A 13,525-nucleotide genomic window follows, 5' to 3' on the forward strand; every position below is an offset into this window, starting at 1 on the left:
AACTTTTGCTGTGAAGGTTATACTCAAGAATCATTACAGTTATGGAGCTCCCTCCCTCCCCCTCCTAGTCAGACAAAGAATAAAGCAGCAATTTCTGACAAATACGATAATAATAGATGATCAAAGCTATAGCTAGGAAGTAGGAACCAACCTTTATCCTTTCTAATATCAGTTTTAGCAATTAATTTGGCGAGAAGAAAACCAAACGCAGGTTAAGAAAAAAGTTATACTTTCCTCTTTTTTGCTCAGGTTGAGAAGGAAATTTGAAAGGGTGAAAAAAGTGATATGGTACAATATGAAACAACATATATAAATTAAGAAATCAACCTTGTGCAATTCCAAACTGTGAAGTTCCTTAGCTACAAGTTGTTTCAGCAAAATAAGTAAAATCCCTTAAAATAGCTAAAGTTGCAGCATAAATTTATGTTATAAGAAATGCCATCAGAGTATCAAAATGCATGCATCTCGTTTAAAGTTGCTGTAGGACACTAACCAAAGAAGATATCTCCAGGTATCACTTGCTCTCAGCATCATATAGATCTGTACTGAAATGTCTATTAAGGAAAATAAACAATAGCCCCAGAGCAAAGAAAATAGATACAGTTGATAAATGGTATCAGAGAAGTATATGCATCATACTTCAAAGAGAAAGAACTGAGAACTTGATACTATCATAGCGTTGTCTAATTACAGACCATCTAACACAAAGACACGCACACACATACATGCACACACAAGATGCAGTTTCAATACACAAGAATCTCATGACAATTCCCATAGATGAGATAAGCTCAATACTCAAGTCTTAATGTTTGACTTCTCAAGGTACATGTATAGAAAATGCTAGACATTTCTTATTCACACTGGAACCTTTCTGCTAGGGTCATACAAATTCATAATGTTTCATGTCAGGTATAGGTTGCACAACAGTTATTAGGTTGAATTCTTCGCATTACCTTGAATTTCACTTAACCCAAGAATAACCATTTGATTATTGTTGCTGCAGTCAGGACGCTACAAGCATGATAATCAAATAAAAGTTTTACTTTATCGAAACTGTGCATTCATTGTCAAAAAAATGTAGCTCTCCATTTTCTCGTTATCTAAGGTAAGAGTGACAAAGTAACACCTCATAAAAACTGAGTTATTGTAGCACACTTACGCATAAAGCTCAATATGTGGGCAAAATTAATTCTATTGAACCTTGGCGAAACAAAAATCCCCAGACTAGCTTTGTTCTCTGAGCAGCAATAACTTGCATGTTGGCATGCAAAAGTACAGCGGCTACATAGAGTAAACCGCACCGAGTCTAAACAGGTAATGTGCTAGGAGCTCCTTGTGCTCACTTTCTAAGGTTTAAAAATTGTCCCGAACAAGATTACCTTTCACCACAGGAATTCTAGAAAAAAACTTGTGAAAGCAATGAGAAATGGTTGACTATCAGAGCACTTCCTCATACTATAAATAAGAACTTCTTTCGTAACATAGAACTATCTGAACTCCGTATTTGCATTTGACTAGATTTTGCATGATCTAGAAATTTGTATATGATATGAAAAGGGAGAACTTAAAACAGGAATTATAGGATTTGAATGGCCAAAGGTCTAATATAAGAAGATAACATACCAAGATCTCTAAGATAGCTATCAACAAAAGCAAAGACCAAAGGATTGAAATGAAGTGGTTTTAGTATGTGCCACAAATGTTATCTATGTGAATCAAAGTTTCCCAGACACCTATTCGTGCACTGTAGAGATATTCATGGGAGGTATGGACCATGTTCCTAAATGTAGCTGGGGTGAAGTGGGTGGATCCGGCTTCTATAGAAGACAGTGAAGAGTTGGTGTAACGGATTGGGAAGAAGCTCAAATACATCTGGAACGCAGCATCACTATGTATTTTTGGTCAGTTTAGAAAGAAAGAAACAATAGATGCCCTGAGAACAGATACACATCCTTAGCATGTCTGAAATTTCAAGTCTTACAGCTTTTGTACTCGATGCAATTTAAAAGATGCTTATGATGTGAATACTTTTATAGACTTCTTAAACTCCCTGCAGAATTGAGGGTAGAGTCCTTTTTGTTCTTTACCTTCCTATCAAAAATATAATAAAAAAGAGCAGCCCGGTGCACAAAGCATCCACGTCCACGCAGGGTCCGGGAAAGGGCCACACACCATGGGGTTGTAATGTCAGCAACCTTACCGGTCGCAAGCGTCAATGGCCGATTCCATGGCTCGACCCTGACAGGTCACATGGAGACGATTTTGCCGTTGCTCCAAGGCAGTGTTATCAAAGGCGAAAAGCGCAAAAAAGCTCTAAGGTCTGTTGAGGCTTTAAGAGCAAAACGCAAATAAAGCATAAGCTTTTAAGAAGAAAGGCGCAAATAGAAAATAAACTACAAATATGTATGTGTAGTCCAAGACTAATATCTATAAGCAAATATATGGACAAAGAAATTGAAGAAAATTTAAAATAAAGTGAAATATCAATTGTTTAGTTTCGCTTCTTCAGGATAATGCTCATTGGCAAGGAAAAGTATGCCTTAGAGCCTTGATGGCAATACTGAAGTGCGCACTAAACAAGGCAAAGCGCTCAACATTTTTTGAGCCTCGCTTCGGGGCTTAAGCGCGCTTTAAGCGGCCCTTTGATAACACTGCTCCAAGGCTCCCCTTCATCAAAAAAATAAAAATAGTAAAGAAAAAACCAGCAAGGACTAAAAGTTCTACTTCCTCTAATATAACTTTGTTATGCTAAAAAACGTAATTCTGGGGACATCATTTCTCCTCATTCATCATACACTTTTTACGCTTCTCAGACTAGAATAACTAGAGCCTTAAAATATGCAAATTAATAGCATTCTCAAATACATGATCAGATCATGATTAATGACAAATTTCACAGTAAGAAGCATGCATCCCTCCTCAATCACAGGGCTAAAGAGATCTAAATTCTATACTATCAGCAACGCTATTTCGACATAACCACTATAAGGGGGCGTTTGGTATATTACAACAACAACAACAACAACCCAGTAGAATCCCACTAGTGGGGTCTGGGGAGGGTAGAGTGTACGCAGACCTTACCCATACCCCGAAGGGATAGAGAGGCTGTTTCCGGGAGACCCTCTCGTTTGGTATATTGTATAAGAGAATTAATCGGTGTATAAAACTTTGTATTGAGTTTATACAGTGTGGTTGTGTTTTGCAAATCAGGATAATTAATCCACGTATGACTTAATACACTAATTAACATGGAATAACTAATCCATGTATAACTAATACATGGATAAAACATCAAAGGGATAAAATTATCGTTGTCTTTTCTCTAGGAGCCAATGAAGGTCAAGCATCCAAAGGTATAATTGTACACTCATTTATTTTTATTTGAAACAATAAATAAATATTTTAAATGATATCTTGTATATCTAGTTTTAGTGCAATGAACCAAACACCCAACAAGAAATAATTCATGTATCACGAATCCATGTATTACTAATACCTACATAACTAATCTTTGCATTATAATCCATGTATAATTAATCTTAGTACCAAACAACCCGTAATACGGTAATAGTATTGGGTATCAGCATTCAGACCTTAAAAACTATTTTTTTGATTATCAACATTCAGATCGATGCAACTAGGGAAAAGAACTGGTTCTGTTAGGCATCCTCACAATTGATGGAAAATTTAATATTAGATATAAACATCTTAGCTAAGTTGCTCGTACTCTTCATTTTCGGTGCCACCCGCGTCGACACGACGTGGGTGTGGGTGTGGGGTCCATACCGGATCTAGTTAACTGATTTTGGATACATCGAGCAAAATCAACAGATTTTTTCCGGAGACATACAATAATTTCTTTTAAGAAGAGACGCAATGATTTCTGAAACCAAAGCAAAAGTTAGGGTGAAATTGAAGAAAATGGAATACCTTGTATATAGAAATTTCCATGTCAGTCTTTTTTCTTTTATCTCCTCGGATTCTCTTCTAATATTTTCTCCTTCTCAGAATACCTTGTAAGTTTTCCACATATTGTGTCATAATTTAGACACATTTTTATAAATTTAATTTTAGATATTTGAATTATTTTTAGTCGAATCTCTACACCCGTATCCGACTATCTGGTATGCACCCCCTGAATCTCAAAATTTAGAATTTAGATTATAAAAGATCCGACCTCTAAATCTGCACTCGTGTAAGACACCCACACCCGAGTCCGAGCAACTTAGCATCTTAGTCAGATTTATGGCTAACAGAGATGGATTGGTGTATCATAATAAACATTCTTCTTTACTGGATCAAAAACAATTCGCGAATGAGGTACTCGACGTCTCTCTATTTTGCAAAGAAGAGGATAGTTGGGCCTCATCTCGACTAGAAACATATGTTCTTCCTTCTTTTTGAAACCTCTAAGTAAAAAGCGCTTATCCATAATTCTATTAGAGAAACAAAAGCAGCAACAAAATTTGATTCCCTTTTCGACTTCTTCGATGCACAATAGATGTTACTCCTGTACTCTTGAGCTCTAAGGTCCATTATGCTTTAAGCTCAAAGCGCAAATAAAGCATGGGCTTTAGTGAATAAAGGCGCAAATGGAGAAAAAAAAAATACAAATATGTATATGTATATGTAGTTCAAGACTTACAATTATAAGCATGAATAGCAAATATATGGACAAAGAAATTTAAAAAAAAATACGATAAAGTAAAATATCAATTGTTTAGTGTCTACTCTTCAGAATTACGCTCATTGGCAACGAAAATTATGTCTTAGAGTCTTGATGACAACACTAAAGCATCTGCTAAGTGAGGCGAAGCACTCAACATGTTTTGCGACTCGCTTCAGGGCTTAAGTGCGCTTTAAGCGCACCTTTAGTAATACTGATTGTATCTTTTCTGTATATTTAAACTAAAAAAATCAACCTAGAATTAGCTTCTTTCACTAAAATCTGTTGTTCTTTAATTATCACAATCATCAAACCAGAAATCTCTCATCAGTAACTATCTTGGATCAGATTATCACCAAAAGGTTTCAGTCACCATGGGGAGCAACTCAATACAACCGATAGTTTCAATTTTAACGGTGATTCCATCTTTTATTTAGACATCAATCCAACATCTAATTACATAGATTAGTAGGTTATACAAGAAAACGGGATTGAAGCCAGTTTCTGATGGAATTTTAAGCACCAAGCAGTAACTGACGAGAGACGGTGAGAGTATGCCCTAGTCTTCCGTTGCTCGTATCATCACATTTAAAAACATTAAACGACCATGGTTTCACGCTTAATTGCAGTTATAGAGCATCATCAGATAGGCAAAGATGGAGGATGAAAGAGAAACCATCATAGAATGAAAAAGAATTTGAAAGCAAAATGTAAAGTGGAAAAACGTCTGGAAAAGCAATAGTGTCACTTATTAAGGTAAGAAAATCACTTGAATATGCAAAAGCCTTACTACCCACTGAAACACTTGAGTTTTAAAGTCTTTGTCAGTTCCAGACTAAATCACAAAAGGTCCCAAAAATATTCAGATTGGGAACAAGTTACTATTACGAACTTGACCCACCACAGAGTAACATATGTCTGAAAAGTTCTACATTCTTTTTCCTACTTCTTACACTTCATGTAAAGAAATTTGTTGCACTGTTGAAACACTATTTTATGAATTTAAAAACGTGAATAATAAAGTGACGAGAACACATGCTTTTGATATCATAAACTCCCTCTGTGTGACAACATTTTTTTTAGTCTGCTCTGAAATATGGAAGTGTAACGACCCGATAGGTCGTTTTGAGTACTAGCCCTTATTTCCGTGTTCCGAGACCTCATAGTTGTTTTTCGGAAATTTTTTACGTGAAATTTTAAAGAAAATGCGATTTTTGGCTTTAAAAACAACGTGAGTTGACCACGGTCAATGTTTTTGGTAAACGACCTCGGATCGGTGTTTGGACGATTCCGGTAGGTTCGTATGATGTTTTTGGACTTCTACGCACGTTTGGTTGGGGTCCGAGATGACCCGAGCGCATTTCGACACAATATGTGAAAGACGGTGAAAAATGAGTTTTCAAGTTAAAATCTTGAGACTTGATGATCGATTCTTGTTATTTGATGTTATTTTGATGATTTGAGGTAGCGAGCAAGTTTATATTATGTTATTACACTTGTGTGCATGTTCAGTTTGGCGCCCGAGGGGCTCGGGTGAGTTTCGAATTGGTTTCGGACCATTTTTGGATTTGTGAGATTTGCTGGTTTTCTGTTGGTGCTCAGTGCTTTGCGATCACGAAGCCACTCTCGTGATCGCGAAGGGAAAAAATTTGGGTTGGGGCTGGTACATTATGCGAACGGGAGAGGTGGATCGCGAACGCGAGGCCTGGGGAATTGCTCTTCGCGAACGCGAAAGCCCTCACGCGAACGCGTAGGCTTGGGGAAGTCTGGGGGATGGCAGGTGGTCTTCATCGCGAACGCGACCCCTGGGACGCGAACGCGGAGGCTTGGCTGGGGACTAGCCTTCGCGAACGCGATGGAGACTTCGTGAACACGAAGGCCATTGGGCCTACGCAAAGAACACCTGACGCCCAGTTAAATGAAAGCTGAGAGTCGGGATTTTATCATTCTACACCATTTTTGAAAGCTAGAGCTCGGACTAGAGAGTATTTTGGAGAGATTTTCATCTCAACTTCATTGGTTAGTACTTTTTAACTAGTTTTGATGTATTTCCATAATCACCCATTGATTTTAACCTTAAATCTATGAATTTCATGGTAGAATTTAAGGATTTTGTAAAAATTGAGATCGGATTTCGAAACAAATCACATAACCGGGCTTGGGGGTGAATGGGTAATCGGACTTTGGTCTGAATCTAGGATTTTGACCAAGCGGGCCCCGGGTTGACATTTTCTCATTTCATTAAAGATTGAATCTTTTTCACTCGCGAGTAGTTTCTAAAGCTTATTTTGAATTGTTTGATCTATATTTAACTAGATTTGATTGGTTTGGCGGCTTATTCTAAAGGAAAAGCCATGGCTGATCATTGATTTGGTTGTGGGAAGAGGTATGTGTCGTGGTTAACCTTGACTTGAGAGAATTAGGACTTGATTGGTCTATTTACTACTTAATTTATCTGTGGAGACGACTATATGCAAGGTGACGAGTGTATATACGTAGTCATGGGTTAAGCAAGCGGGGTTGGGACACTTCGACGTATATGCAAGGTGACCCGTTTTCATGTTATACTTGTTTTCTCTGTTTTATTGTTATTTCATTTATACTCGTACAGGTTTATAGTGAGTGCCTTGTTATAGCCTCGTCACCACTTCGTCGAGGTTAGACTCGGCACTTACGGAATACATGGGGTCGGTTGTACTCATACTACACTTCTGCACTTCTTGGTAGATTCGGGTGTTGGTCCCAACAGCAGTTAGTAGAGGCTTGCTAAGACTATTCTATCACGGAGACTTGAGGTAGAGTTGCACGACGTTCACAGACCCTGAAGTCCCCTTCTTATTTCTTGCAATGTTATTTCATTCAGACAGTTGTATTTTTATTTCAGACCTTGGATGTAGTATTTTGTATTAGTAGGTCATGTACTTGTGACACCAGATTCCGGGGGTTTGACTAGACGGCATATTAGGATTTATCATATCTATTTTGAAGTTCTACGGTCTTTATTTCTTATTTAACTATTTTTAAAACCTGTTAAAATGAATAATGTGTAGGTAATGTTGGCTTGCCTAGCAAGTGAACGTTAGGCGCCATCACGGTCCCGCGGTTGGGATTTCGGGTCGTGACAGGAAGATCTAAATTTGGAAATAATTTAACTTAAACTTCCCATTTTACCCTAACTGACAAGCTTTTATAGCCACACAACTGTTATGACAATTTTAAGACTACAGTTTCAAAAGTTTTATAGCCACACAAATGTTATGGCATGTTTAAAACCACAAGTTTCAAAAGTCTACATCTTCTCCTAATCAAAACAACAACAACAACAACATACCCAGTATATTCTCATACTTGGGGTCTGGGGAGGGTAATGTTTACGCAGACCTTACCCTACCTAGTGAAGGTAGAGAGGTTGTTTCCAATAGACCTTCGGCTCAGGAAAGTAGGATGGAGAAGAAGAAGAACAATAAGAAGCAGAGGGAGAGAAAGAAGAAGAAAAAGGTAGAAAGAGGGGGTAAAAAAGGGGGGGAGGGAATAGAGTGAGTAGCACCAAAATAGTAATAACAGGAGAATACGATAACTGAAACAAACTAAACAACATGATGTAATATAAATCTGAGAGATGGGAAAGCACATGCGTGCTACTAGTACTACTGGTAAGAAAGTCACAAAAAATAGAAACGAGTTGTAAAAGATAGGCTTAACCACTATCTATCACAACAATCAAATGATTCTCAATACTACATGAGTATAATGACTGTCGGTCTTGAGGCAATACTGCATGATTATAATGATGTAGATCTTGAGGCTACAATTGTAAATGTACTCACAATATTCTAAAGTCAAAACACATTACATTGGAAACGTTATGGACTTAAAAGAAAGAAAGAAAAGAGGCTGGCTAATTGGGAAAAAGAGATAAATGTGTCATCTCCGGCATTTGGATGGTAACAAAAATTATTATATAATACCCTTAATTTTTAAAGTTTATATGCACAATTTCAAGCTATTTTTCACATAAGGTAAGATATTCCATATGAAATCCTAAAATAATGGAAAAACATATTCTCCTTGTACCTCTGCTTTTACTTGTTCAATTTTATCAAACAAGTTGCAAAGGCTTTGAATGGTGGTTTATCACACAACATTTGTGATAAGGCTTCCAGTTGATGGTCAAACCCAACCAAACATATCTATATCTACATCTAGTGGATTAACTTGGTAACCGTTGAATTAGATGAAGGAACTCACCTATCAAAAATTCTGCCAATTCTTTTTGATAACCCAGAAATTCTTGAGGGTCAGTAGCTCAAGGTTCGAAATAATAGGCCCGTCCGTCTACCCTTCTCCACTTAAACATCATGCACAATTCTTCCAGCGTACTAACATGCTTTGAGAACAAAAGAATTTCCATAATCTGTAGAAATACAGAAGGAAGCACCAAGCAGGTTTTTCATTGTTATCAGACATTTTTCAATAACCTAACACCAACTACTCTCTAACTAAAAACTGAAATAGCAAATCAACTTTATGAAGAACAGAGTGATGCACACCTGCCACTGCTCTTACTCATTTATCCTCTTCCACCTCCTCTTATTATAATAACAACTACCATACACAAATAGAGGTCCCTCCTCTCATCCCATCTTTTCCACCGTCAGTCCAACTATCCTCTTGCCAAAGCATATTGTCAATGTCCTAATGGTTTTGCTACTAAATGAAATGCCACATAGATACCAATTTTAGTCTCAATAGGATCCATTTACAACACAACAACATCAGCATACCCTGTATTATCCCACACCATGGGGTCTGAGGAGGGTAGTGTATACGCAGATCTTACCCCTACCTTGTGAGGATAGAGAGGCATTTAAACCTACCAAAATCAAAGTGAAACCCAAACTGGACCTTATAAACCCCTGGGCACTTTATCCAATTACAAGGTCTACAAACATTAAAGAACCTTTTATGCAAAATCCTAGCAAGTACAATACAGGAGGAAATTCTATTGGAAACAAATGTATTTGCTTAAATTCCTAAAACATTTTCTTTATGAGAATTTAGGATTACAACATCAAGTACGATGTGAAAATGTCCTATGAGATAATATTTTTTTAAATCATTTTCTGGTGTTAGGTTAGGTTGGTGGCATATGATAATATGCATGCACGGCATTTAGCTGGTGTTCTTTAATAGTTATGAATTGCCAACCAAACACCATAAAATGATTAAATGAAAGAAAAACTCTATAATACCAAATAGAACCTTTCTTCACATATCTATTTCAAGACAAAGCATCTAATAACCCCATTGTACGATTACTCTAATGTCTTTGAACTCATTCTATGCACTATAGACTTGTATTAAAACATAAGCATTCAGAAAATTTGTGAGCAATGTTAAAATGGAGGAACGAAAGGATACACTAAATAAGTGCCATGGGCAAATGCACCAGCCAAAACACCATAGAACAAACGATCCCTAAGAACTGGCTTGTGCCTCAGAGCTATCCTAACTGAAAAACCCAAAAACATCAATGCAGAGAGCTATGAATGATAAGAAAGCAGATCCATCTGAAAAGAATATCAAATAAGCAAGAATTGGATAGATCAAAAACTAACTGAGGGGAAGGACAGGTGCATAAACAAGTGGAACCAAATACTCAAACGCGGGTCCTTTTCTCCTCCTTATAACTTGCCTTCAACAAAGCAAAAACACAAATTCAGAAACGCTCTATTTGTCCAATCGCATTTTATACGAGCAAGAAAGATTTACAGCGAGCAGTTAAAGTAACTTACGACTCAGCAGAATCAGACGGCGAAGCCATGGAGGGCAGAAATTTTGAGAGATACAAAAGCAAAATTCCAAGCAGCAAACGCAAATGCCAATTTGAGAGGAAGGGACAAATAAGGCGGCCGCCACACCAGCCCACAGTTTCCTTACTTTCAGAAAAGCCACATATGCCCGGTAAACTATACTAAATATACTATATAACTATTCCTCAACCCACTATTAACCTCACTAAGTATAATATTTGGCATCATGTTTACACATGTTACAATCTGGTGCATTCCATTTAAACCAGTTACTCTTTTTGACTCGTGCATTCCATCTAAACCAGTTACTCTTTCTGACTCGTTTTACCAGACAAAATATGTTTATATTAAATGATTGAATGAGAAAGTGACAAGTAGAGCCGAAGACAGAAGATAGTGGGGTCCGAAGGCAACGATCTTGTCTGTTACCGGAAAGAATGATATTCATAAAGACGAGATAAATATCTTCCACCCGGTAGCATTTAATAGAGAATATTTCACAGCATTAAGTATATGGTCCGTTACAGAGAATATGGCATTCACTGCCTACCGTTACACATTCTTCAATGGTTCTCATAATTATCATTAAAGAGGGGTTTGATCCTAAGACCTTTTTCCCTAGGTATAACTATAAATAGTGAGCTCTATTATCATTGTAAGGGACACGAATTTTCTGAAAAACATATACTACACTCTGTTCAGAGTTCAATACAATTTTATCTTCTTGTTCATTCAACCTCAAGGCTAAGTTCTATATTTTTGTCTAATTTATTTATCATCTTGGGATCAAATTAATTCACTTATTTATAAATCACGTATAAACTCAACTGTATCATTTTACGGGTAAACAGTTTGGCGCCATTGTGGGGCTTAGACAGTTGTGTAATTGAGTTTATCCTTGCATCTATTACTAACTCGTTTGATTATTTGTTCTTAGCAAAAGCTCATAGAAAATGGCAGATATCGGTGTCAACATCGAACACAATGTTGAGGCCCATGAAAATCAGCCTCAGCACGAGGATTCAATCAGTGATACCCGCAATGAGGGGATGAGGCCATGCTGGTCCACGACGGACGATATCTGCGACATGTTCGAGAGGCAACTCCTGATGATGCTGAAGACGAGCACGTCGTCGAAATAGTGAGGATCTTGAAAGAGCAACAAGCGGCCATTATAGGCCATCTCACACGACAGGATCAGGTCATGACGGAGTTGAAGCAGGCGTTGTCAGGTGCTTCCAACAACACAAGTAGACGAGGTCCAGTTCCTCCCGGTGCTCCCACAAATCAAACAACGCAGAGGGTCGACAACAACACCCCGAGGGGCGAGGTCGACTTCGATGAGGCCGGGGGAACGGTAGCGAATCTGGTCACAACAACGAGAGTGATCCCTTTAAAATCGAACTCATGCGGTTTATGAGAGAAATAAATGCCTGAATGGATTAAATTACGGGCGCACCACCAGTGCTGAAAGGGCCAAACTCAAAGAAGTATACACAGTTGTCGTTCAAACAAAGCATGGCATTAGAACTGATCCCGAAGTGGTTTAAAATGCCAGACGTGTCGAAGTATGATGGGACTTCATATCCTCAGGAGCACATCACCACATATACAATGACACTGAAAGGGAACGATTAAGCTCCCCACGAGATTGAGTCGGTCTTACTGAAGAAATTCGGGGAGACCCTTATGAAGGGAGCCTTCACGTGGTATTCGCTTTTTCCCGAGCACTCCATAGACTCCTTTGAGATGCTCGCGGACTTTTTCATCAATGCCCATGTCGGGGCCAGAAAGGTACAGGCTTGAAAGGCCGACATATTCAGCATTGCACAAGGAGAGTCCGAATTATTGCGGGAGTTCGTGACCAGATTCCAGAAGGAAAGGATGTTACTACCGGCTATACCGGATGAATGGGCAGTTGAAGCATTCACCAAAGGTCTGAATCTGAGAAGTTTCGACGCTTCCCAAAAATTGAAAGAAAATTTGCTCGAGTTCCAAGCAACAACTTGGGCGGATATTCATAACCGGTACGAGTCAAAGATAAGAATTGAGGATGATCAACTCGGTTTCCCGGCATTGGCCAAGGGTCGGGATTCGAGAAAAGAATAAAGAGAAATCAAAGGATGATTTCGACACAGATCGACGGTCTTCAAGGGGTCGATTTTTGCCCTATGAACGGGCCAAAGGATGCGGCAAAGGTTTTCGGTCACCGGATAGATTCGCTACCGATAGGAGAGCTGATCGCGGCCGGAATAACAGGTCATTGTAGGACAAGGAGACATTTGGTTCTCGAGATTCTTCCTACCCCAGGATTTTTGAATACAACTTCAACGACATTGTAGTGGAGCTGGTGTCGGCTATATAGAACATTAAAGAAGCACGATTCTCGAAGCCAATGAGATCCGATCCCAGCCAAATGGATCCTAATTTGTGGTGCGAATACCACGAGACAAACGGTCACTGGACTGGGGACTGCCGGCATCTGCGTCGAAGAGGTGGCGAAATTGCTGAAAAATAGCCATCTCAGGGAATTCTTGAGTGATCGGGCTAAAAATAATTAAGGCTGCAACTGCGATAATGCGGAGCCTTCAAAAGAAGGAGAGGATCCTCCACGTTTGATGATCAACATGATTTCAGGGGGAACGAGATTAATGGTGTGACATTTTTTGCGGCAAAAAAGACAAAGGTGTTGGTAACCTACAGTAAGAGATTCCGGGAAGTCTCCGAGGACGACATTACTTTCACGGAGGAAGACGCGGATGGACTGTTGCTACCACATAACGATGCCCTGGTAATCTCTCTAAATGTTTTAGATTTTAAAATTAAGCGTGTTCTGGTGGACCCAGGAAGTTCGTCCAATATCATCCAGTGAAGAGTGTTGGAGCAAGCCAAACTCATCGAAAGTATTATTCCGGCCACGAAACTCCTCGCCGAGTTTAATCTGGCAAGCGTGATAACCCAGGGAGAGATCCTGCTGCCCACGAATGCCGAGAGGGTGATGAAGACGACCCTTTTCGAGGTAGTAGACGGAGATATAGGTTAC

General features: G+C 38.7%; 1 protein-coding gene across 1 annotated transcript; it reads right to left on the reverse strand.

The window, feature by feature from the left end:
• Positions 1 to 286: 286 nt before the first annotated feature.
• LOC104102265 (uncharacterized) lies at positions 287 to 10,709 on the reverse strand. Its single transcript, XM_009609943.4, has 4 exons — positions 10,465 to 10,709; positions 10,288 to 10,364; positions 10,091 to 10,181; positions 287 to 545 (listed from the first exon to the last, which is right to left on the reverse strand). Exons 1-4 carry the CDS (start codon positions 10,491 to 10,493, stop codon positions 515 to 517), a joined length of 228 nt encoding a protein of 75 aa, XP_009608238.1. The 5' UTR covers positions 10,494 to 10,709; the 3' UTR covers positions 287 to 514.
• Between the last annotated feature and the right edge of the window lie 2,816 nt (positions 10,710 to 13,525).

This window comes from Nicotiana tomentosiformis, chromosome 5, assembly GCF_000390325.3.
Source record: "Nicotiana tomentosiformis chromosome 5, ASM39032v3, whole genome shotgun sequence".
Lineage (NCBI taxonomy): Eukaryota > Viridiplantae > Streptophyta > Magnoliopsida > Solanales > Solanaceae > Nicotiana > Nicotiana tomentosiformis.

Bases quoted from the DNA above. Each gene is read 5' to 3' on its own strand.
- LOC104102265 (XM_009609943.4), bottom strand. From the start codon at position 10,493: ATGGCTTCGCCGTCTGATTCTGCTGAGTC. The intron at 10,365-10,464 runs GTAAGTTACTTT...GCTTTGTTGAAG, and splicing joins CCGTCTGATTCTGCTGAGTC to GCAAGTTATAAGGAGGAGAA. The intron at 546-10,090 runs GTATCCTTTCGT...TAGACATTTCAG, and splicing joins GCCCATGGCACTTATTTAGT to TACAGATCTATATGATGCTG.